The sequence below is a fragment of the Aquarana catesbeiana genome, linkage group LG07 (assembly GCF_042186555.1).
Source record: "Aquarana catesbeiana isolate 2022-GZ linkage group LG07, ASM4218655v1, whole genome shotgun sequence".
Lineage (NCBI taxonomy): Eukaryota > Metazoa > Chordata > Amphibia > Anura > Ranidae > Aquarana > Aquarana catesbeiana.
The window spans coordinates 343,542,135-343,568,964 of NC_133330.1; the positions used below are offsets into that span (position 1 = coordinate 343,542,135).

General features: G+C 49.3%; 1 protein-coding gene across 2 annotated transcripts in view; it reads left to right on the top strand.

Moving 5' to 3' along the window:
- Positions 1-26,830, top strand: part of B4GALT2 (beta-1,4-galactosyltransferase 2) — a 126,621-nt gene that overhangs the window by 56,271 nt on the left and 43,520 nt on the right. For both annotated transcript variants that reach the window (XM_073593973.1, XM_073593975.1), the window contains exon 3: positions 12,218-12,453. In XM_073593973.1, the coding sequence (XP_073450074.1) occupies positions 12,218-12,453 (236 nt within the window). The remainder of the gene's footprint in view (positions 1-12,217; positions 12,454-26,830) is intronic.

Here is a 26,830-nt window from a genome sequence, read left to right on the forward strand (position 1 = left end):
GATATCCCATCCCCCACACCATTACACCTCCACCACCAGCCTGAACCGGTGATATCCCATCCCCCACACCATTACACCCCCACCACCAGCCTGAACCGGTGATACCCCATCCCCCACACCATTACACCCCCACCACCAGCCTGAACCGGTGATATCCCATTCCCCACACCATTACACCTCCACCACCAGCCTGAACCGGTGATATCCCATCCCCCACACCATTACACCCCCCACCACCAGCCTGAACCGGTGATACCCCATCCCCCACACCATTATACCCCCACCACCAGCCTGAACCGGTGATACCCCATCCCCCACACCATTATACCCCCACCACCAGCCTGAACCGGTGATATCCCATCCCCCCACACCATTACACCCCCCACCACCAGCCTGAACCGGTGATACCCCATCCCCCCACACCATTACACCCCCACCACCAGCCTGAACCAGTGATATCCCATCCCCCACACCATTATACCCCCACCACCAGCCTGAACCGGTGATACCCCATCCCCCACACCATTACACCCCCCACCACCAGCCTGAACCGGTGATACCCCATCCCCCACACCATTACACCCCCACCACCAGTCTGAACCGGTGATACCCCATCCCCCACACCATTACACCCCCACCACCAGCCTGAACCGGTGATACCCCATCCCCCACACCATTACACCCCCACCACCAGCCTGAACCGGTGATATCCCATCCCCCACACCATTACACCCCCACCACCAGCCTGAACTGGTGATATCCCATCCCCCACACCATTACACCTCCACCACCACCAGCCTGAACCGGTGATATCCCATCCCCCACACCATTACACCTCCACCACCAGCCTGAACCGGTGATATCCCATCCCCCACACCATTACACCTCCACCACCAGCCTGAACCGGTGATACCCCATCCCCCACACCATTACACCCCCCACCACCAGCCTGAACCGGTGATATCCCATCCCCCACACCATTACACCTCCACCACCAGCCTGAACCGGTGATATCCCATCCCCCACACCATTACACCCCCACCACCAGCCTGAACCGGTGATACCCCATCCCCCACACCATTACACCCCCACCACCAGCCTGAACCGGTGATATCCCATTCCCCACACCATTACACCTCCACCACCAGCCTGAACCGGTGATATCCCATCCCCCACACCATTACACCCCCCACCACCAGCCTGAACCGGTGATACCCCATCCCCCACACCATTATACCCCCACCACCAGCCTGAACCGGTGATACCCCATCCCCCACACCATTATACCCCCACCACCAGCCTGAACCGGTGATATCCCATCCCCCCACACCATTACACCCCCCACCACCAGCCTGAACCGGTGATACCCCATCCCCCCACACCATTACACCCCCACCACCAGCCTGAACCAGTGATATCCCATCCCCCACACCATTATACCCCCACCACCAGCCTGAACCGGTGATACCCCATCCCCCACACCATTATACCCCCACCACCAGCCTGAACCGGTGATATCCCATCCCCCACACCATTACACCCCCCACCACCAGCCTGAACCGGTGATACCCCATCCCCCACACCATTACACCTCCACCACCAGCCTGAACCGGTGATACCCCATCCCCCACACCATTACACCTCCACCACCAGCCTGAACCAGTGATATCCCATCCCCCACACCATTACACCCCCACCACCAGCCTGAACCGGTGATACCCCATCCCCCACACCATTACACCCCCCACCACCAGCCTGAACCGGTGATACCCCATCCCCCACACCATTATACCCCCACCACCAGCCTGAACCGGTGATATCCCATCCCCCACACCATTACACCCCCACCACCAGCCTGAACCGGTGATACTCCATCCCCCACACCATTACACCTCCACCACCAGCCTGAACCGGTGATATCCCATCCCCCACACCATTACACCCCCACCACCAGCCTGAACCGGTGATATCCCATCCCCCACACCATTACACCCCACCACCAGCCTGAACCGGTGATATCCCATCCCCCACACCATTACACCCCCACCACCAGCCTGAACCGGTGATACCCCATCCCCCACACCATTACACCCCCACCACCAGCCTGAACCGGTGATATCCCATCCCCCACACCATTACACCCCCACCACCAGCCTGAACCGGTGATATCCCATCCCCCACACCATTACACCCCCACCACCAGTCTGAACCGGTGATACCCCATCCCCCACACCATTACACCCCCACCACCAGCCTGAACCGGTGATACCCCATCCCCCACACCATTACACCCCCACCACCAGCCTGAACCGGTGATATCCCATCCCCCACACCATTACACCCCCCACCACCAGCCTGAACCGGTGATACCCCATCCCCCACACCATTACACCCCCACCACCAGCCTGAACCGGTGATATCCCATCCCCCACACCATTACACCCCCACCACCAGCCTGAACTGGTGATATCCCATCCCCCACACCATTACACCTCCACCACCACCACCAGCCTGAACCGGTGATATCCCATCCCCCACACCATTACACCCCCACCACCAGCCTGAACCGGTGATATCCCATCCCCCACACCATTACACCCCCACCACCAGCCTGAACCGGTGATACTCCATCCCCCACACCATTACACCCCCACCACCAGCCTGAACCGGTGATACTCCATCCCCCACACCATTACACCCCACCACCAGCCTGAACCGGTGATATCCCATCCCCCACACCATTACACCCCCACCACCAGCCTGAACCGGTGATACCCCATCCCCCACACCATTACACCCCCACCACCAGCCTGAACCAGTGATATCCCATCCCCCACATTATAACACCCCCACCACCATCCTGAACCGGTGATACAAGGCAGGATGGATCCAGTCCCCAAATTCTGACCCCACCATCTGAATGTCGGAGCTGAAATCCAGACTCATCAGACCAGACAACGTTTTTCCAATCTTCAGTATCCAATGTTGGTGATCCTGTGCCAATTGTAGCCTCAGTTTCCTGTTCTTAGCTGACAGGAGTGGCACCCGGTGTGGTCTTCTGCTGCTGTAGCCCATCTGATTCAAGGTTGGATGTGTTGTGTGTTCAGAGATGGTATTCTGCATACCTTGGTTGGTTATTGGAGTTCCCGTTGTCTTTCTATCATCTGGAACCAGTCTGCCCATTCTCTGACCTCAACAAGGCATTTTCCTCCACACAACTGCCGCTCACTGGATATTTTCTCTTTTTCCCACCATTCTCTGTAATCCCGAGAGATGGTTGTGTGTGAAAATCCCAGAAATACTCAGACCGGCCCGTCTCTGCCACCAACAACCATGTCATGTTCAAAGTCTCTTCAATCTCCTTTCTTCCTCATTCTGATGCTTGGTATGAACTTCAGCAAGTCGTCTTCACCACATCTAGATTCTTAAATACATCGAGTTGCTTCCGTGTGATTGGCTGATCAGCAATTTGTGTTACCGAGCGATTGAAGAAGTGTACATAATAAAGTGTCCGGGGAATGTATACGGCTCTCTGATTGGCCCGGCGGGGTGTGTCTGACCCCTGACCTCGGGGTTGGAGGTCACAGGATGACAATTGCCGCCATTCGGAGGTTGACTTTCTGTGGCGGTGGATTGGCATCCTGCGATCGTCTATATATTGGGGGGTGACGAGGGGCGTCTATTCTATTCCTGCGGAGAGAAAAGAGCGAATATTATCCGTGTCATTGTGAACGGCGGCGGATGAAAAGACTCGGCAAACCATCTGCTCATTTCCACTTCAAAGCCCCCCTCCCCCCCTCCTCCGCTGGCTGTTCGCATTGTCCCGCCTGTGATGTCTGAGCGATCGGCACGCTTCAATGTGACTGCGCCGAGCCGCGGGTCTCCAGAACGACACAATCACCCCACGGACCCGGGAAAACCGCCTGCGGCTCCCAAATACATCATCCGGACGCCATCTTGGATTTGGCTCCATTTTCTGCTGCAGAATTTTCTCATCTAAATTTAACTCCGAAGTTCCATCTCCTTATATTTTATCCCCCACTCCCCCCCTCATCAATGTGATGATTTCATTTTTATATAAAAGCTTTTCATTTACATTACAGACCTCATTTTATACACTGTGATGTCATCACCGGGTCTCTGTGCTTCTCTATGCAATGCAGGCAGATCATGGCTGGTGGGAGGGGCCAGCAGGGGGCTGCCTCAGTGCTCCTCTCAATGGCTCTCAGTCCTGATGCAAGCAGTGGGAGGAGTCATGCAAATATTAAAATGTCTTGGTGGGTGGGCTCCAGTCTGGAGGAGTGGGCGGTCCTAGGAGGGCTGTATTTGAAACATAGCTGCTGAGCCTGTGATACCGAGTTACAATGTACAGTCTCATCACTGGGGGAGGGGAGACTGAGGAAATGACATCTCCTCCTACAAAGTTACAATGTACAGTCTGATCACTAGGGGAGGAGACTGAGGAAATGACTCCTCCCCCTTCTACAAAGTTACAATGTACAGTCTGATCACTGGGGGAGGGGAGACTGAGGAAATGACTCCTCCCCCTTCTACAAAGTTACAATGTACAGTCTGATCACTGGGGGAGGGGAGACTGAGGAAATGACTCCTCCTTCTTCTACAAAGTTACAATGTACAGTCTGATCACTGGAGGGGGAGGAGACTGAGGAAATAACTCCTCCTCCTTCTACAAAGTTACAATGTACAGTCTGATCACTGGGGGAGGGGAGACTGAGGAAATGACTCCTCCTTCTTCTACAAAGTTACAATGTACAGTCTGATCACTGGGGGGAGGAGACTGAGGAAAATACTCCCCCTGCCTGCAGCAGGCTGATGACATCACCTCAGCCTAGGCGGAGTCACTGACTGATAAGAGGCGGAGCCTGTTCTGTATATTGGGACACGTCCGGATGTATTTCTGGGGACTCGCTCAGGTCCACTTATAGTACTAATGAAGAACCAATCAGAATTGATGTCCGGTGTCGCCCCCGTGTGGCGCTCCATTTACACTAATGATGATCTTTATTGGGGGGCGGAGCTGATGGGGCCCAACATGGCGGTGGATAATTGTGTTTGTGTTGTTCTCCGGTAATGACTTCCCGTCCTCAGAAATCACGTTGGGTGCGCGGCGCTGATTGCGAACGTTCGATGTTCGTCTGGTAATTGGATCGCTTTTACCTTCATTAGCGGCGGAAGGAGAGCAGACGCTTTCTGTCTGCAGCGGGGGCCGGCGGGAGTGCCGGGGGGGACCCCAGGTCATCTTCCTGAGATCAATCGTCTTTGTTCTTCTCTCACTTTGTAACATTTCCTCGGATCTCATTTCTGCCTGCGGAGCCGGAGAATGTCTACAGTGCCTGGAAAAAGTATTCATACCCCTTGAAATTCCCCACATTTTGTTAGAACCAAAGACGTAAATGTATTTTATTGGGATTTTATGTGATAGACCAACACAAAGTGTCACATAATTGTGAAGTGGAAGGAAAATGATAAATGATACAAATAAATATGTGAAAAGTGTGGGGGGGAGGGGCATTTGTATGGCGCCCCCCCGGAGTCAATACTTTGTAGAACCCCCTTTCTCTACAAGTCTTTTTGGGGGTGTCTCTACCAGCTTTGCACATCTAGAGAGGACATTTCTGCCCATTCTTCTTTGTAAAATATCTCAAGCTCTGTCAGATTGGATGGAGAGCGTCTGTGAACAGCAATTTTCAAGTCTTGCCACAGATTCTCAATGTGATTTAGGTCTGGACTGTGACTGGGCCATTCTAACACATGAATATGCTTTGATCTAAACCATTCCATTGTAGCTCTGGCTGGATGTTTCGGATCGTTGTCCTGCTGGAAGGTGAACCTCCGCCCCGGTCTCAAGTCTTTTGTAGACTCTAACAGGTTTTCTTCTAAGATTGTCCTGTATTTGTCTCCATCCATCTTCCCATCAACTCTGACCAGCTTCCCTGTCCCTGCTGAAGAAAAGCATCCCCACCACATGATGCTGCCACCACCATGTTTCACAGTGCGGATGGTGTGTTCAGGGTGATGTTCAGTGTTAGTTTTCCCCACACATAGCGTTTTACTTTTAGGCCATAAAGTTGAATTTTGGTCTCATGTGACCAGATCACCTTCTTCCACATGTTTGCTGTGTCCTCCACATGGCTTCTCACAAACTACAAACAGGACTTCTTATGACTTTCTTTCACCAATGTCTTTCTTCTTGTCACTCTTCCATAAAGGGCAGATTTGTGGAGAACACGACTAATAGTTGTCCTGTGGACAGATTCTCCCACCTGAGCTGTGGATCTCTGCAGCTCCTCCAGAGTTACCATGGACCTCTTGGCTCTTCTCTGATGAATGCTCTCCTTGCCCGGCCGGTCAGTTTAGGTGGACGGCCATGTCTTGGTAGGTTTGCAGTTGTGCCATACTCTTTCCATTTTCCAATGATGGATTGAACAGAGCTCTGTGAGATGTTCATAGCTTGGGAGAGTTTTTTATAACCTAACCCTGCTTTATACTTCTCCACAACTTTATCCCTGACCTGTCTGGTGTGTTTCTTGGCCTTCATGATGCTGTTTGTTCACTAAGGTTCTCTAACAAACCTCTGAGGGCTTCACAGAACAGCTGTATTTACACTGAGATGAAATGACACACAGGTGGACTCTATTTACTAATTAGGTGACTTCTGAAGGCAATTGGTTCCTCTAGATTTTAGTTAGGGGTATCAGAGTAAAGGGGGCTGAATACAAATCCCCCCCCCACACTTTTCACATATTTATTTGTATCATTTATCATTTTCCTTCCACTTCACAATTGTGAGCCACTTTGTGTTGGTCTATCACATAAAATCCCAAAAAACACATTTATGTTTTTGGTTGTAACATGACAAAATGTGGAACATTTCAAGGGGTATGAATACTTTTTTAAGGCACTGTAAATAGGCAATACGAAGGAAGGAGACGACATTGTGAACAATGTGCCAACGCATGGGCCGGATTCGCTGACTGGATACATTGTTGCCTCGCGTTGTATTATCAGTTCAGAATAGGAAGGCGAATTTCCCCTTCTTTAACAATTCTTACCCCCTGCCCCCCCCCAAATTTCCCCTCCCAACCAGGGGCGGATCCGGGGGGGGGAGGGGGGGGCAACAGGGCAATTGCCGTCCCGCCCCCCCCATACCCCCCCCCCCCCCCGAAATAATAGCACTGTCTGAAATTGTCTCCTGCCGCTGCCGGCCCGAGTTTCTCTCTCACATGTGCCGATCAGCGGCGCTGAGAGAGAGACTCGCGTCTATGTATGTAGTACAGGCGGCGGCGGTCACTTACACTGAAGGTGGATACATACCAGGAGGAGGTGGATGGAGCCTCTTCCCTGCACTCGTTGCTAGACGCCAGGCGGCCCAGGCGTTAGCAACGAGTGACGTCAGTGAGTGAGTCACCGTCATGTCGGAGCGGAGTTCGGACTCCAGTCTCAGCCTCCGCCGCGGCTGACAGTGCGGGCAGCCCTGTAGGTGACAGTGCGGGCGGCTCCACCATGGCTGACAGTGCGGGCGGCTCCACAGTGCGGGCGGCTCGGTCAGTGAGTGAGTCGGTGAAGGGGGGGGTAGCTGGGCGGCTCCATGTGACTGTGAGTGGTCTGCTGGCCAATCAGGGAGCCGGCGGGCACAGGAGCAGAGAGATGACATCTCTCACCACCCTGCGCCCGCCATGCATCCCTGCAGTTCCGCCCTCACTGTGAAGGCAGCTGTGGGCAGCAGAGAGATTACATCATCTCTCTGCTGCCTGACTCCGGGACATAGCAAGAGACCACCTTAGCAGGAAAGTGTGACACGGCAGGTGACAATCCGCATCTGGTGGCAGGAGACGTGGCAAGTGACAATCCACAACGTGTGGCAGGAGACGTGGCAAGTGACAATTCACAACGTGTGGCAGGAGACGTGACAATACACAACGTGTGGCAGGTGACGTTGCAAGTGACAATCCACAACGTGTGGCAGGTGACGTGGCAAGTGACAATCCACAACGTGTGGCAGGTGACGTTGCAAGTGACAGTCCACAACGTGTGGCAGGTGACGTTGCAAGTGACAGTCCACAACGTGTGGCAGGTGACGTGGCAAGTGACAGTCCACAACGTGTGGCAGGAGACGTGGCAAGTGACAATTCACAACGTGTGGCAGGTGACGTGGCAAGTGACAATCCACAACGTGTGGCAGGAGACGTGGCAAGTGACAATCCACAACGTGTGGCAGGTGACGTGGCAAGTGACAATTCACAACTTGTGGCAGGTGATGCGGCAAGTGACAATCCGCATCTGGTGACAGGTGACGTTGGAAGTGACAATCCGCATTTGGTGGCAGGCGACGTGGAAAGTGACACACTCAGGGCTCTCACTGATTCTGCATTATGGTGAGTTGAACTATTTAATTTTATATTACAATATAAGAATAGAAATAATGCGCTTCAATCATCCTGACACTATAATAACCATGGTGCCGTGATGATTGAAGTGCCAACACCAGCTGTTTCCCCGATAAATTGCCCGCAAAAAAAAAGGTATTTTTTGGCAGTGCCCCTCCTGAGATTAGACTCTGGATCCGCCCCTGCTCCCAACACAAATACCCCCCTTCCCCCACCTCACATGATATCACAGATCAGCCGCCCACCCCTTGACCCCGCCCTGCTAGGAAGAACTGATACATAAGAAACAAATTCTTCCAAATGGAAGAATTTTTTGGAAGAATAATGGAAGAATTTGTTTCTGTTCTTTCTGGTGATTATTATTCCCCAAATTCAGCGGGTGTGACAGAAAGAGGTCACTTCCTATCTGCTGATGACATGGGGGCGGGACCTTCCATGGGCGGGGCCTTCTTTATTCCAATGTGAGCACCGGCGGATAGCAATTGTCTGCAAAGCGACATAAAATCGAACGCTTTCTGTACGGGGGGGGGGGGGGGGGGGGCGTTATTATACATATAAGTGTGTTCTGAGGACAATTGAATTGCAATTATAGGTGGAGGGCGAGCCGCCATGGGGGGGGGTCAACCAACTCAACTGCCGCTTCAATGTCTGCAAGCGGGACAAGGGTGGGCAGGAGAGACGCCTGCCCTGGGCACTATGGTATCATGTGAGGTGAGAGGGCACTATGAGGAGATTGGGGGGGAGGGAATTTGTGTTGGAAGGGGGAATTTGGGGGGTGGCAGGGGGTAATAATAGTTCTGATGGGGGGGGAATTTAGGGTGTGTGCTAGGAGTGATGGTTTAGGGAGATCTGTGTTGGGAGGGGGGGGTGGGGGGTTGTGCCAGAAGAGGTGATATGGCGGGGGTGGAATTGTGCTAGGAGGGGACATTTTTTTTTGGGGGGGGGGGGGGTTTGTGCACTAGTAGGGATGATTGGGCGGTATTTGTGCTAGGAAGGGAAATTGTTTTGGAGGGGAGGATTTGTACTAAGAGGGGGATTGTGGGGGGGGGGGGGGAGTTTGTGCTGGGAGGGGGGAATTTTAGGGGAAGAGGATTTGTGCTAGGAGGGGGTGATATGGGGGGAGGGGTGTAATTGTGCTAGGAGGGGAACCTTTATTTGGGGGGGGGTATTTTTTCTAGGAGGGGGTGGGGTGGGGGTGACTTGTGCTGGGAAGGGGGGATTTGGGGGTATTTGTGCTAGGAAGGGAAATTGTTTTGGAGGGGGAGGATTTGTACTAAGAGGGGGATTGGGGGAGGAGGGGGGATTTGGAGTGGGGGAGGAAAGATGTGTACTTGGAGGGAAAAATTGAGGGGAAGGGATTTGTGCTAGAAGGGGTAATTTGGGGGGGGGGTGTAATTCTAGGAAGGAAAATTTATTTGGGGGGAGGATTTTTTTTCTAGGAGAGGGGACTGGGGGGTGATTTGTGTTGGAGGGATGGGGGGGGGGGGAATTTGTGCTTGGAGGGGAAATTATTTTGGAGTGTAGGATTTGTGCTAGGAGGGGGGGGGTTGGGGTTGGATTTGTCCTGGGAGGTGGGATTTGGAATGGGGAAAGAGGGATGTGTACATGGATGGGAGATTTTAGGGTAGAGGATTTGTGCTAGGAGGGGTGATTTTTTTTGGGGGGGGGGGGGTCATTTGTGCTGGGGGGGTTTTAAGCAGGGGGGCAGATTTTTTACTGGGAGGAGGTGGGATTTGTGCTTGGGGGGTAATCATGCAGATTAGTGCTCAGTGTTTTTTGGGGGGATTTTTGCTCATACATCTTGGGGGGGGGTGCAGTTTGGCATGTTTGCCCTGGGCTTTAGACAATCTTGTCCTGGCACTAAATGGGGCGTATATTATATCCACTAATCCTGTCCAATCTATGTATCTAGATAGATAGATATTGGACGGATGGGGGATGTGGGCTCCATAGTCTCCGGCTCGGAGAGGGTTACTGCGCAGTTTCTATGCGTTCTTCTTCCTCCTCCTCCTCACTCCTCGGTGATCTGCGTCCTTTGAAGAGCTGACAGGCGTAGTTTTTCCCTCTCAGTCTCCGGGACGTCTCTCTCCGTATCTAGGACAGATCTGCGTTGTGTTGTCTTCTCCGCTCCCCCAGGAATAATTAAAGTCTGAACATATTATTTTTTTTTTTTCATTGCACAATTTAATCAGCTGCTGAGAGGCCGGACGTGTGCGCTATCATTTGGTGTTCCGGATATAGCTCAGACTCCCGGGTATTCCCAGCGTTCAGAAATAGAGCTGACTGCACACACATTACATGGTGCCGGATTATCACCAACATGCCTCCCCTTATCCCACAGCTCTGACATATACCGCAGTGCTGTACAGAGATCAGTGAGCCAATCACATCAGTCTCTGTACAGAGGAGCTTACACTCTAATGTCCCCTCCCCCACAGACACATAAGTCTCTATACCAGAGGAGCTTACACTCTAATGTCCCCTCCCCCACAGTCACATCAGTCTCTATACAGAGGAGCTTACACTCTAATGTCCCCTCCCCCCACAGTCACATCAGTCTCTATACAGAGGAGCTTACACTCTAATGTCCCCTCCCCCACAGACACATAAGTCTCTATACCAGAGGAGCTTACACTCTAATGTCCCCTCCCCCACAGTCACATCAGTCTCTATACAGAGGAGCTTACACTCTAATGTCCCCTCCCCCCACAGTCACATCAGTCTCTATACAGAGGAGCTTACACTCTAATGTCCCCTCCCCCCCACAGTCACATCAGTCTCTATACAGAGGAGCTTACACTCTAATGTCCCCCCCCCCAGTCACATCAGTCTCTATACAGAGGAGCTTACACTCTAATGTCCCCTCCCCCCACAGTCACATCAGTCTCTATACAGAGGAGCTTACACTCTAATGTCCCCTCCCCCACAGTCACATCAGTCTCTATACAGAGGAGCTTACACTCTAATATCCCCTCCCCCACAGTCACATCAGTCTCTGTACAAAGGAGCTTACACTCTAATGTCCCCTCCCCCACAGTCACATCAGTCTCTGTACAGAGGAGCTTACACTCTAATGTCCCCTCCCCCACAGTCACATCAGTCTCTGTACAGAGGAGCTTACACTCTAATGTCCCCTCCCCCACAGTCACATCAGTCTCTGTACAGAGGAGCTTACACTCTAATGTCCCCTCCCCCCCACAGTCACATCAGTCTCTATACAGAGGAGCTTACACTCTAATGTCCCCCCCCCCCAGTCACATAAGTCTCTATACCAGAGGAGCTTACACTCTAATATCCCCCCTCCCCCCCACAGTCACATCAGTCTCTGTACAAAGGAGCTTACACTCTAATGTCCCCTCCCCCACAGTCATACACTATTATTATTATTATTATACATTGATATATCTCTGACATATACCGCAGCGCTGTACAGAGAACACTGAGCCAATCACATCAGCCTCTGTACCGGAGGAGCTTACACTCTAATGTCCCCTCCCCCACAGTCACATCAGTCTCTGTACAGAGGAGCTTACACTCTAATGTCCCCTCCCCCCCACAGTCACATCAGTCTCTATACAGAGGAGCTTACACTCTAACGTCCCCTCCCGTTATTGTCTGTATTAGGAAAACAAATCCCCAGACCTTCTTTCTCCAATATCTGGAGCCCCTAGAAGAACTCACAGGGAATGCCTACAGACTCCATGCAGGTTGGGTTTGATCCTCAGGGTGGGGCCATGCTGTGTGTGGGGGAAGGGGGCAGATTTTGTCTCTACATGATGACTGATGGGTGGTTTTCCTCTCTCTTCCAGTCGGTCGTCTGCTGATCGAGTTTAGCTCCCCGATGACCATGGAGCGGGTCCAACGGGAGAACCCTGACGTGACGGATGGAGGAAAGTACACCCCAAGTGATTGCCTGCCAAAGTGGCGAGTGGCCATTATCATTCCATTCCGACACCGGGACCACCACCTGAAATACTGGCTGCACTACCTCCACCCCATTCTGCGCAGGCAGAAGGTGGGCTACGGCATCTATATCATCAACCAGGTGAGTGCAACGCTGGCTCCTCCCACTGCAGGACCTTCTGATAGACTCCTACAATGGGGAGATTTCCTGCAGTCGTTTGTGTCTCTGCCCCTCCCACAATGGGGAGATTTTCTGCAGTAGTTTGTGTCTCTGCCCCTCCCACAATGGAGAGATTTCCTTCTGTAGTTTGTGTCTCTGCCCCTCCCACAATGGGGAGATTTCCCGCAGTAGTTTGTGTCTCTGCCCCTCCCACAATGGGGAGATTTCCCGAAGTAGTTTGTGTCTGCCCCTCCCACAATGATAAAATGTCCTGCTGTAGTTTGTGTCACTGCCCCTCCCACATCGTTGGTATTTCCTGCTGTAGTTTGTGTCTCTGCCCCTCCCACAATGGGGAGATTTCCTGCAGTAGTTTGTGTCTCTGCCCCTCCCACAATGGGGAGATTTCCCTGCAGTAGTTTGTGTCTCTGCCCCTCCCACAATGGGAAGATTTCCTGCAGTAGTTTGTGTCTCTGCCCCTCCCGCAATGGGGAGATTTCCCGCAGTAGTTTGTGTCTCTGCCCCTCCCGCAATGGGGAGATTTCCCGCAGTAGTTTGTGTCTCTGCCCCTCCCACATCGTTGATATTTCCTGCAGTAGTTTGTGTCTCTGCCCCTCCCACAATGGGAAGATTTCCTGCAGTAGTTTGTGTCTCTGCCCCTCCCACAATGATGAGATTTCCCTGCAGTAGTTTGTGTCTCCGCCCCTCCCACAATGGGGAGATTTCCTGCAGTAGTTTGTGTCTCTGCCCCTCCCACAATGGGGAGATTTCCTGCAGTAGTTTGTGTCTCTGCCCCTTCCACAATGATGAGATTTCCCTGCAGTAGTTTGTGTCTCCGCCCCTCCCACAATGGGGCGATTTCTTGTAGTAGTTTGTGTCTCTGCCCCTCCCATAATGGGGCGATTTCCCTGCAGTAGTTTGTGTCTCTGCCCCGCCCATAATGGGGCGATTTCTTGTAGTAGTTTGTGTCTCTGCCCCTCCCATAATGGGGCGATTTCCCTGCAGTAGTTTGTGTCTCTGCCCCGCCCATAATGGGGCGATTTCTTGTAGTAGTTTGTGTCTCTGCCCCGCCCATAATGGGGCGATTACTTTTAGCAGTTTGTGTGTCTGCCCCTCCCACAATGGTGAGATTTCCTGCAGTAGTTTGTGTCTCTGCCCCTCCCACAATGGGGAGATTTCCCTGCAGTAGTTTGTGTCTCTGCCCCTCCCACAATGAGGAGATTTCCTGCAGTAGTTTGTGTCTCTGCCCCTCCCACAATGGGGAGATTTCCCCCAGTAGTTTGTGACTCTGCCCCTCCCACAATGGGGAGATTTCCCTGCAGTAGTTTGTGTCTCTGCCCCTCCCACAATGGGGAGATTTCCCCCAGTAGTTTGTGACTCTGCCCCTCCCACAATGGGGAGATTTCCCTGCAGTAGTTTGTGTCTCTGCTCCTCCTACAAGACCTCAGAAATGATTTGTTCATTTTACATTATAAAGGAGGGTGACCCCATGATTGGAGATGCTGAGGGTATTGGTGCATTATTTGGCCAGATCTGGGAATCATGGTGAAGAGATCCCTCCATTGAATTCCTCAGAATGTGAGATTTCAGTTTGGGGTGGAGTTGTCCTTTTAGTAGTTGTTGCTATGGGAGACCAGATTACTCCATCTCCCATTCCGCAGTTCGGAGGTTAAATGACGCGGAGCGGGTGATTAATCACTGCGGACGGCTCTTTTAATGTGTGAACTGCAAACCAATTACTGGAGCGCTAACGGCAATTAAATCGAATCTCTTAATCGCCCTTTGTGTTGGCGGTAATTGTTTGTAAGCTGCGGATTAGACACGAAATAACAATGGAAGATGGTGGAGACCAAAGGCTCAGCGGGAGACGTTCATTTCCTGCTCTGCAAAAACGTTTATTCCCCGAGTCCTGGATGACCATTATTGTTTCGGGGGAGGGGGGCGATGTGACGAGGACCCCTTCCGTCCGTCACTCTGGAGGTATCAGAAAAAATTTAATAGAGATGTAGAAAGTATTTTTTAAGATTTAAATATAATTTCAAAGTAAATACAAAACAATAAGAAATGTGAATGGATGTTATTATCCAAATTTTTTTTTCTTTATGATTTTGACAAGAGGGGGAGGGGCTGGGTTTGGCTTGGTGGTAACACGGGGTAAATAGAAAAATAGGGTACAGTACAGGAGAGTTGGGGGTATTCTATTTATTTGATGAGGATTGGGTGTTTTCTACTGCTCTAATGAGGGTCAGGGTTTTTTTTGTGGTCTTAATACGTTTTGTATTGGTCTATAAGGGTTGAGTTTATCCTATTGATCCAATGAGGGTCAACGGGATTCTCTTTGTCTAATGAGGGCTGGAGGTATCCTATTGGTCTATTGGGGGTTGGAGGTATTTTATTGATCTATTTGAGGATCCGTGGTATCTTATTGGTCTAATGAGTGTTGGGGGGTATCCTATTGGTCCGATGAGGGTCAGGGATATTCTATTGGTCTGACAAGTGTTGAGGGTATCCTATTGGTCTAATGAGGGTCAACGGGATTCTGTTTCTCTAATGAGGATCAGGGGTATCCTATTGGTCTGTTGAGGGTTGGGGCATTCTTTTGGTCTAATGGGGGTAGGAGGTATCCTGTTGGTCTAATGAGGGTCAGAGGTATCCTATTAGTCTATTGAGGATCGGTGGCATTCTATTGGTCTAAGGAGGTTTGGGTGTATCCTATTGGCTTAATGAAGGTCAGGTATATTTTACTGATCTAATGAGGGTCAGGAATATTCTATTGATCTAATGAGGATTGGGTGTATCCTATTGGCACGATGAGGGTCATGGATTTTCTATAGGCCTGATGAGGGTCGGGGATATTCTATTGGTCTGATAAGGGTTGGGTGTATCCTATTGGCTTAATGAGGGTCGGGGGGTATTCTATTCTATTGGTCTGATAAGGGTTGGGTGTATCCTATTAGCCTAATGAGGGTCGGGATTATTCTATTGGTCTCATAAGGGTTGGATGTTTCCTATTGGCCTAATGAGGGTCAGGGATATTCTATAGGCCTGATGACGATCGGGGATATTCTATTGGTCTGATGGGGATTGGGTGTTTCCTATTGGCTTAATAAAGGGTCAGGGATATTCTATTGATCTGATAAGGGTTGGGTGTTTCCTATTGGCCTAATGAGGGTTGTTGGTATTCTGTTGGTCCAATGAGGGTCAGCAGTATTCTGTTGCTCTAATGAGGATCGTGGAATCCTATTGGTCTAATGAGGGTCAAAGGTATCCTATTGGTCTAATGAGGTTCAGCGATATTCTATTACTCTAATGGGGCTTGGAGGTATCCTGTTGGTCTAATGAGGATCAGTGGTTTTCTATTGGTCTAATGAAGGTCGGAGGTATGCTATTGGTCTATTGAGGATTGGTGGCATTCTATTGGTCTAATGAGGATTGTGAAATCATATTGGTCTAATGAGAATCAAAGGTATCCTATTGGTCTAATGAGAGTCGGCGATAGTCTACTGCTCTAATGGGGCTTGGAGGTATCCTATTGGTCTAATGAGGATCGGTGGTATTTTATTGGTCTAATGAGGGTTCGAGGCATCTTATTGGTCTCTGGCATAAGGCCCCTTTCACACGAATCTCATCCATTCAGTCACGTTTTTTGACAATAAAAAAATTGCTTTAAATAGATTCAGATAATATCAGGTTGCACATCTGTCTTCAGTTCAGCTTACATCAGTCTACATCCGTTTTTGCATTGAGTTTCTTTTAGTTTTTGCAGAAACCAATCAGAGGTGACAACTGTATAAACAAAAAAAGTTTCTTACCTAAAAAGGGACTTGGGGCAGTGGTCATGTGACCAGTATAAACTGGAGCATAGACAAGGAATAAAGATAAAGAAACTGCATACTAAATATTAAATATTGCATCTCCTGCTGAGGGTGCTTAAAAACTGAGGAGTGTGTAATATCACTTGAAGACCCCCTGCTGGATTATTCTTCCTGCCTCTGAGGAAATTTTGAGCAAACACAAGTGACAGAAATCCCTTCTTTGATGGTTGTCACCGGAACAGGTGTCCCCACGGGAGGATTTCCTGTTTTCTTGACAATTGTAACATTTTGATTCCCTCTCATTTCCTGTCTTGGTGATGTCATTACTGGAGTCTCCTAGACATATTAGAGGGTGCATTCAGCCAATCAGTGTCCATCCATAAGGGATCTACCAGGTTTGGGTGGATCGAGCATTCCATAGATCCAGTGCCCCAGGGGAACCCTGTGATTGGTGCAGATTTCTCCTCTTCTGTAGGCACGAGGAGAATCCGGGGGATGGCGATGTATGTTAATATTTCTGGCTCCCTCTAAAGGATGTGATTCCTCCTCTTCTTCTCCCTGTTATTAATCTGTAACAGCTGGGAATTCAGCGCTCCCTTGTTGCCATGACGACGGTACTGTACGCTATTGGAGATTGGATGCTGAGCTGTTACTGTAACACTGTTATGTAACTGTGTGCCGGAGAGTCGGCTGTCATGTTCCTGAGCGTTGGGGTCATTTCCCCCCCATAGAGATCCTTCCACGTGTCTCCAGACCGCGTCCTCCACCCCAAATAAAACCTTCCTGATCGTCGCACCCTCTGCCCCACCACCGTTGTGCCCTATCACGCTGTCAGGAGCTGGGTGCACAGGCGGGGGATGGAGGAGGAGTGCCCTGATCATGATAGATAATGATCCCCGCAGCATGCTGTGAGTCCGAGTCTTCAGTGCTGTAAAAATAAAGGTGGTGGAGCAGGTAGACACACTGCATTGAAGACTAAGGTGGCAGTTGATGGAAAAATCACAAATTTTCATGGCGGTTGATGACGGCCCACATGACCCAGTTTATTCTTGTGGCTGAAGCAGATGTGGATGACTTTAAACAAGTGGCTGGGTTGTCCAGACCAAGATGACCAAGGCAAGTGGCTGGATTGTCGGGGCCATGCTAACTGGGGCAAGTGGCTGGATTGTCGGGGCCAAGCTGACCGGGGCAAGTGGCTGGATTGTTCAGGATGAGCTAACCAGTCAATAGGCTGGATTATCTCTGGACCAAGCTGACTGGGCAAGTGGCTTGAGGAAGAAGGAGAATTCTAAATGTGTCAGTCAGGGGCCCTGGTGAGGTCCCCCATGGTCTGGAGACTGTTGAGTTCAGGACTTTTGAGCTACAGATGAGTGGCTTGCTAGGTGATCTTTTATTCCCTTACCTGTGTTTTTTTTTTTTTTTAATGATTTTATATTCTAATAAATGTATGTGGGATAATGCACTAGGCTGGTGCGTCCTCTTTTGTTCATTTTCTAGAGGCTCAAGGACATCCCCAGTCTTAAAGGGCAGCAAGGCTTAAAGCGATGTCCCTTGCGATGTTGAGTACCACCTTCATCTTTATCTACTATCATACTTATGCGCAAGAGCTTTTTGTTGTTTGTGATCAAGTGGCTGGATTGACCAGACCAAGCTGCTCGGGCAGTGGCTCAATTGTCTGGGCAAAGCCTACTAGCCAAGTGGCTTGATTGTCTGAGCCAAGCTGCCCGGGCAAGTGGCTCAATTGTCCGGCCAAGCTGACCGGGTAAGTGGCTCAATAGTCTGGGCCAGGCTGACTGGACAAGTGGCTCGAATTTCCAGACCAAGCTGACTGGACAAGTGGCTCGAATGTCTGGCCCAAGCTGACAGGGCAAGTGGCTCAAATGTCTGGACGAAGGTGACTGGACAAGTGGCTTGATTGTTCGGGCCAAACTGACTGGGTAAAGGGCTGGGTTGTCTGGGCAAAGCTGACTGGACAAGTGGCTTGATTGTCCAGGCCAAACTGACTGGTTAAGAGGCTAGGTTCTCTGGTCAAGCTGACTGGGCAAGTGGCTGGATTGTCTGGGCAAAGCCTACTGGGCAAGTGGCTTGATTTTCTGAGCCAAGCTGACAGGGCAAGTGGCTCAAATGTCTGGACCAAGCTGACTGGACAAGTGGCTTGATTGTCCGGGCCAAGCTGATTGGGCAAGTGGCTTGATTGTCCAGTCCAAACTGACCGGTTGAGAGGCTGGGTTCTCTGGGTCAAGCTGACTGGGCAAGTGGCTGGATTGTCCAGTCCAAGGGTACCAAGGACTACTGCCATCTTGAACCCCAATGTAGTTGCCCAGTTGCTTGTATATGTGACAACAAATAACTGACCGAAGAGGTAAACTAAACATAGGTGCAGTATAGTGATGCAGTGTGTTTGGTATTATGTCAGGTGGAGCAGTGTGGGAGGGGGGAGCGGCCTGGGTTTTACAGGAGACATAAGAGACATAAAGACCGATCGGATTCATGCAGAAAGGGGCTGCAGAGAGTAGACAGGCTGGAGGTGGCACTTCTATTTCTGGAATTTACAGATAGTAAAGTTTGGAGATGGCGTGACTCGGGGAGAGATGGGACGCGGTTTCATGAGGTCAGCAGCCAGAAGGGAATTCGCAGCATCCTGGCTCTACCCAAAATAACCAAGGAGGGCCCATTCCTGATGCACCAGCTGCCAGCCCCGTTGGCACCTGTAACCGATAATTTCATGACACGGACAATTACAGTTCTGGTTCCTCGTCTGCCCCATCCAAAGGCTTATCCTTCATCTCCTCAATTCGGCATTCCTTGTATGCTGAATTGTTAGTTATGGATGCGGCTTTTCTGCATATCTGGGTGGAGCACTGACCCTTGTGTGTGTTTTACCCCCAAAATACGCACAGCTGCAACCCCTGCAACTCATGAAGCTAAATTTGTAACACTTTAAAAAATACTTCTAAAGCCGACCACAAATGATACAATCTGAATGTACAATCTCCATAAAAAAATGACCAACAACTCCGTAGTGCCTGTCTGCATACAAATGAAATGGATTATTCACTAAGAACTTCCTCTGATCTAATTATAAGGTCATAGGAAAATCTGAATTTGTACAAGTAGCTTGCAAAGGGGCCTGTTTATAAAAGGTTTGTTGCACGAATGTCAGAAGCATTAGTGGACGCTGAATAAAAAGTCTCATAATTTTTGTAAAAGATTAATGCCCGTATCTTCAGCGCCATCTGGTGACCAAAAGAACGTATAGTTTTCTCATTGAGGTGTTTTAAAAAAACTTTACCGCATTTTGGCCACCAGATGGAGCTGACGATACAGGCATTAATCTCTTACAAAAATTACGGGACTTTTTGTTCGGCGCGCACGAATGCTTCCAACGTTTGTGCAACAAATGTATTATAAATAAGCCCCAAAGTGTTTCTGTATGTGAAGAGGTGGCTGGTGTTTGCACTGTGGCGTGTTTCTTTCCATGATTACACTCCATATACACATGTTCAGGGCCTGGTATGGTTCAGGGGGATCGCACACTTGTCCCCTAATTTCCTGGCCTGCCAGGCTTAATCCTCAGATAAGGGTCTTAAATTAATTTGGGGGGCTCTTTTCTAGTTTTCTGCATGGGGTCCCCCTTGTGTCCAAACCAGACAAAAAGAGAAATTGGGGGATCCCACTTTTTTTTTTTTTTTTGTGGGGTTCCCCCGACATCCTTACCAGACCTAAAGGGTCTGCTACAAATTTTGGGGGGACCCCCATCCCTTTGTTTAAATTATTCAGACAGCCAGGATCCCCGGTTGGGAGCGGAATGGGTCGAGCTGAGCCGAGTCCTGGTTGTCAGGAATGCCAGTCTGAGCAGAAAGCTGTCACATTCAGCAGCAGTAGTAAAGACGATCCGCTGCCGCTGGAGGTTTGACTTGGCTGAACATCCACTTAGTTTGGTCATTCTCCGAACCTCTGAACAAGCAAAATTCATCATATCGTACCAAATCAAGAGCTCATCCTTAGTAGGAAAATGCGGACACCTGGTACGCCATGTTTACAGCAGATACTGAGAAATGTAGGGACTTCATTGTCACATAGAATTGAATATTTCCTATTGGCTCCAATTGGCACTCCAAGAGTCTGTCCAGGAAGAGTGGGGCGGGATAGGGATAGGCAGGATAGGTTATGGTGGTTCACCCAGAACACATTGGCTCCAGTGGGCACTCCAAGAGTCTGTCCAGGAGGAGTGGGGCGGGATAGGTTATGGCGGCCCACCCAGAACACATTGGCCCCAATGGGCACTCCAAGAGTCTGCCCAGGAACAGTGGGGCAGGACTCCAAGGGGGTATTTACTAAAACTGAGGAGTGCAAAATCTGGTGTAGCTCTGCATATAAACCAATCAGCTTCCAGGTTTTATTGCCAAAGCTGAATTGAACAAGCTGAATTTAGAAGCTGATTGGCTACAATGCACAGCTGAACCAGATTCTGAGTGTTCTAGTTTTAGTAAATCTACCCCACGAGTCTGTGCAAGAAGAACATTGGCCCCAATGGGCACTCCAAATGTCTGTCCAGGAAGAGTGTGGCTGGATAAGATATGGTGGTTCACCCAGAACACATTGGCCCCAATGGGCATGCCAAGAGTCTGTCCAGGAAGAATGGGGCAGGATAAGATATGGTGGTTCATCCAGAGCATATTGGCTCCAATGAAGAGTCTGTCCAGAAAGAGTGGGGCTGGATAAGATATGGTGGTTCACCCAGAACACATTGGCCCCAATGGGCATTCCAAGAGTCTGTCCAGGAAGAGTGGGGCAGGATAAGATATGCTGGTTCACCCTGAACACATTGGCCCCAATGGGAATATCAAGAGTCTGTCCCGGAAGAATGGGGCAGGATAAGATATGGTGGTTCACCCAGAGCATATTGGCTCCAATGAAGAGTCTGTCCAGGAACAGTGGGGCGGGATAAGATATGGTGGTTCACCCAGAACACATTGGCCCCAATGGGCACTCCAAGAGTCTGTCCAGGAAGAGTGAGGCGGGATAAGATATGGTGGTTCACCCAGAAAACATTGGCCCCAATGTTACCCCAATGTTACCCCAATGTTACCAAAAATATATTACCTGGGCGGCGGGGTGCTGATGTATGTCTGTACACTTGGCAAACCCAGGCGGCACCCAGACGGCACCCTGGTTGAGAGAGGCTGCTCTATAGAACCCTGTAGCCTACAAAATACTGGGTCTGGTGTGAATGAGCCCCTATTTTCTCTATGATGTCTCCACCCTTCCGGATCTCATTCACCAGCAGATTGGACATTTACCACAAACTGATTATCCGCATTCACAGATGACATTTCTCCCCCCAAGAGGTTCCGCAGCAGAAGATCGCGTCGGCTGGTCAGCTGTTTAAATATGCAAAAAGCCGAGGTGAGAAATGGCAGCGAATCTCCCCGGCATCTCCACCGCTATCCAATACATGGCAGCACATCAATTGGCACCTGCGAGTGAGCAGAGCGTTGCGTCTCCGGCTATTGTCCTGGCGATTTTTCGTTTGGCTCAAAGCTTGCGATTAAAGAGCGGCGAGCTGTGAGAGCGCACAGTGCCTCCGCTCCGATTCCAGGGGGGAAGTTAAATGGTCTCTGTCAGTTTTGGATGACTTTCGCCACGATTGAAATGTAAATTACATTCGTCTTTTTACCTATTTTAATTTATAATTAAAAAAGCTAATTAATCCTTTCTATCATATCAATGCCCCCCCACCCCCACCTCACTGCTGCCGTGCATTCAAATGAGGATCGTTTGCGGCGTGTCGCGGGTTCAGCTCTCTTTGTCTCATTCAGCTGCCTGCGCCATTCGTGTGGGGTGGGTAGAAGCGGAATCCTGGAGTCCTCCAAATTCTGGGGAACTACAATTCTCAGCATGCCAAGGACACGGGGCCCATAGATTTATCATGTCAGAATTTGGGGGGCCCTGGAGTGTTCTTCAGAGCAGGTTTAGGGGAAGCATGGACCCTGAGATCCGTACAGTGCTCCCAGAATAGGTTTAGTGGAAGATGTGCCGGTGTCGGTCCCTGGAAGTGCTTCCCTATACGGCAGGCATATTGGGTCTGTCTGCATTTGGAGTCAAAGGCTTTTATTGACAATGACATGAAGTTTATGCAAAGAGTCAATATTTGCAGTGCTGATTCTTCGTTTCCGAGACCTCTGTAATTCTCCCCGGTATGTTGTCACTCAACTTCTGGGCCACATCCTGACTGATGGCCGTCCCCCATTCTTGTATAATCAATGCTTGGCGTTTGTCAGAATTTGTGGGATTTTTTTTATTCACCCGCCTCTTGAGGATTGACCACAAGTTCCCAATGGCATTAAGGTCTGGGGAGTTTCGTGGCCATGGACCCAAATTTTCAATGTTTTGTTCCCCAAGCCACTTTTGCCTTATGGCAATGTGCTCCATCATGCTGGGAAAGGCATTGTTCCTCACCAAACTGTTCTTGGATGGTTGGGAGAAGTTGCTCTTGGAGGATGTTTTTGGACCATTCTTTATTCATGGCTTTGTTCTTAGGCAACATTGTGACTGAGGCCATTCCCTTGGCTGAGAAGCAACCCCACACATGAATGGTCTCAGGATGCTTTACTTTTAGCATGACCCAGGACTGATGGTAGCGCTCACCTTTTCTTCTCCGGACAAGGTTTTTTCTGGATGCCCCACACAATGGGAAAGGGGATTCATCAGAGAAAATGACTTTCTCCCAGTCCTCAGCAGTCCAATCCCTGTACCTTTTGCAGAATATCAGTCTGTCCCTGATGGGTTTTCCTGGAGAGAAGTGGCTTCTTTGCTGCCCTTCTTGACACCAGTCCATTCTCCAAAAGTCTTCTCCTCACTGTGTGTGCCGATGTCCTCACACCCGCCTGCTGCCATTCCTGAGCAAGCCCTGCTCTGGTGGTGCCCGGATCCCGCAGCTGAATCACCTGTAGGAGATGGTCCTGGCGCTTGCTGGACTTTCTTGGGCGCCCTGAAGCCTTCTTCACAACAATTGAACCTCTCTCCTTAAAGTGGTTGTAAACCCTTACAGACCACTTTTTGCTACAGGTAAGCCTATAATAATACTTACCTGTTGCTACCCAGGATATCTCCTAAACCTGCACGGTTTAGGAGATATCCCATGTATTTGCATGTGCCAACATCATTGGCACATGCGCACTGAAGCAGGTGTTATTTTCTTTTTGTTTTGTTTTTTTCAAAGTGGGTTTATAATCACTTTAAGTTCTTGAAGATCCGATAAGTGCTTGGTTTGGGTGCTATCCTAGTAGCAGCAATATCCTTGCCTGTGAATCAATTTGTGTGCAAAGCAATGATGACTGCACGTGTTTCCTTGCACGGTAACCATGGTTACCAAAGGAAGAACAATGATTTCAAGCACCACCCTCCTTTTTAAAGCTTCCAGTCATTCTAACTCAATCAGCATTACAGAGTGATTTTCAGCCTTGTCCTTGTCAATACTGACACCTGTGTTAAGGAGAGAATCACTGATATGTCAGCTGGTCTTTTTGTGGCAGGGCGGAAATGCAGTGGAAATGTTTTTTGGGGGGGGGGGATTAAGTTCATTTTCATGGCAAAGAGGGACATTGCAATTCATCTGATCACTCTTTGTAACATTCTGGAGTATATGCAAATTCCGTCATAAAAACTGAGGCAGCAGACTTTGTGAAAATGAATCTGTGTCATTCTCAAAACTTTTGGCCACGGCTGTACATGCATAGACAGCCATTGAGTTCTATAGGCTGCTGTACGCAGCACCTGTGAGGAAATACAATGAAATGTACCCTATAGGTCTGTGTGTGTGATCCCATAGCGGCAGATGTGTGTACATCTATGTATATATGGTGTGCAGACAAGAAACCCTGTGCTCACACTATTTGTCATTTTTGCATAAATGCACAGGCTATAGCGACCATACCTAAAATGTCATAAAAGGGCTCTTTACTATGGAGATTACACATCAGCGTCTGAGCATACTCCAGCCAACCTGCCATGTGTCTAAAGGAAAAACGAAAATCTCACCGCAGTTTTTGGGTCAGCCGACATGTTCTTAGTGTCTCCAGATTCACAAAGAAGAAAACAAGTGTGCACAGTTATCGATAAGGGAGGCTATAAAATCATAGAATGAATCAGAAATAAAATAATGATAATATTGTAATAATATAGAAACAGAGGGCCCTATAAACAGAATGAATCATAATTATAACAATTTAACAATATATAGGTCTGTATACAGAGCGTCCTCAAAATAGAATAAGTTCAAATAAAAAAAGTTGAAAAAAAAAAAAAAAGATATGAGTTAATAATAAATAACAAGAACACCATAACAATATGCAATATATAGGTCTGTATACAGAGGGTCCTAACAGAATGATACATAATAATACATAATAGCTTTGTAGAAATATACAATATAATCTGTATACAGAGAGTTCTATAAATATAATTAATCATAATAATGATAACAATATATAGGTCTGTATAGAGACTGTTCAATAATTAGAATGAATCATAACAAATATTGATAACACTATATAGCTCTATATACAGAGAGTTCTAGAATTGGACTGAATTATAAAACATTGGTAACATTTAGTCCTAGAATTGGAATGATTAATAATAAATAATAACAATGTAACAGTATATAGTTCTGTATATAGAGGAGTTCTAAAAAAATAGAACGATCATAATAAATAATAACAACGTAACAATATATAGATCTATGTAAAGAGTGTCTTCAAAATAAAATAAGTTATAATAAATAACAATATACAATATTTAGGTCTGTATACAGAGAGTCCTAACTATAGAATGATACATAATAATAGCATTGTAGCAATATGCAATATAATTTATATACAGAGAGTTCTATAAATGGAATAAGTTATAATAAATAATGACAATGTAACAATATATACGTCTGCATACAGAGGAGTTCTATAAATAGAATGAATCATAATAAATAATAACAATGTAACAATATATACAGTTGCTCTATATACAGAGAGTCCAAAACTAGCCTGAATAATAATAATTTGGTAACATTTAGTAAATCTTCCTCCTGGCGGCTCTGTTGGGAAGTCTCGGTGTGACTCGTCTCTCGGATATTGACGGTCTGATAGAGAAGAATGTAAATTGAGACTCGGGATAAATCCGAGGACCCCATAGGGTCTTAATGAGAGAAATAATTATATTTGTTTATCATAATGTCACGGTTGTTTCATGGTTTATTCCGAGACATTAAATTGCAGGTTCAACATTCTCCTTGCCATCTTCCCCCGCTGACTCCAGCATTTTGCAGTACAACGCTACTGCCATTGTTTCTCTGGGAATGGTGATTGAAATTTGCCGCACTTTATCTGACGATCGCTTCCTTGTCCTCTATGACTTCATGGCGTTATTTTCTCCTCCATTTCCCCCTCAGCTCCGGTTGGAGTTCCTCCGATCTCCATCGTCTGATCAAGAAATACACGGTGCGGGTTATCGGTCAATATAAAAACAAAACACTGTGAAAATGATACACCGCAAAGAACATTATCCCTGGCAACCAATCAGAGTCCACTGTCTATGGACTGTACTTAGTAAAGTGATTCTGTACTTCGTATCTGCCTTTTTCTTTTCATTGTTGGACGGGATGTGCAATCTCCTCTCAGTGCTGGACACATCTCACCTTCTCCCCCCTCACCCCATCTCGCCTTCTCCCCCTCACCACATCTCACCTCCCAACCCTCACCCCATCTCACCCCCCCCCTCACCCCATCTCATCTTCTCCCCCTCACCCCATCTCACCTTCTCCCCTCACCACATCTCACCTCCCCCCCACCCCATCTCACCTTCTCCCCTCACCACATCTCACCTCCCCCCCCACCCCATCTCACCTTCTCCCCCTCACCACATCTCACCTTCTCCCCCTCACCCCATCTCACCTTCTCCCCCCTCACCACATCTCACCTTCTCCCCCTCACCCCATCTCACCTTCTCCCCCCCACCCCATCTCACCTTCTCCCCCCCACCCCATCTCACCTTCTCCCCCTCACCACATCTCACCTTCTCCCCCTCACCCCATCTCACCTCCCAACCCTCACCCCATCTCACCTTCTCCCCCCCACCCCATCTCACCTTCTCCCCCTCACCACATCTCACCTTCTCCCCCTCACCCCATCTCACCTTCTCCCCCCCACCCCATCTCACCTTCTCCCCCCCACCCCATCTCACCTTCTCCCCCCCACCCCATCTCACCTTCTCCCCCTCACCACATCTCACCTTCTCCCCCTCACCCCATCTCACCTCCCAACCCTCACCCCATCTCACCTTCTCCCCCCCACCCCATCTCACCTTCTCCCCCCCACCCCATCTCACCTTCTCCCCCCTCACCACATCTCACCTTCTCCCCCCCACCACATCTCACCTTCTCTCTCACCACATCTCACCTTCTCCCCCCCACCCCATCTCACCTCCCAACCCTCACCCCATCTCACCTTCTCCCCCTCACCCCATCTCACCTTCTCCCCCCCCACCCCATCTCA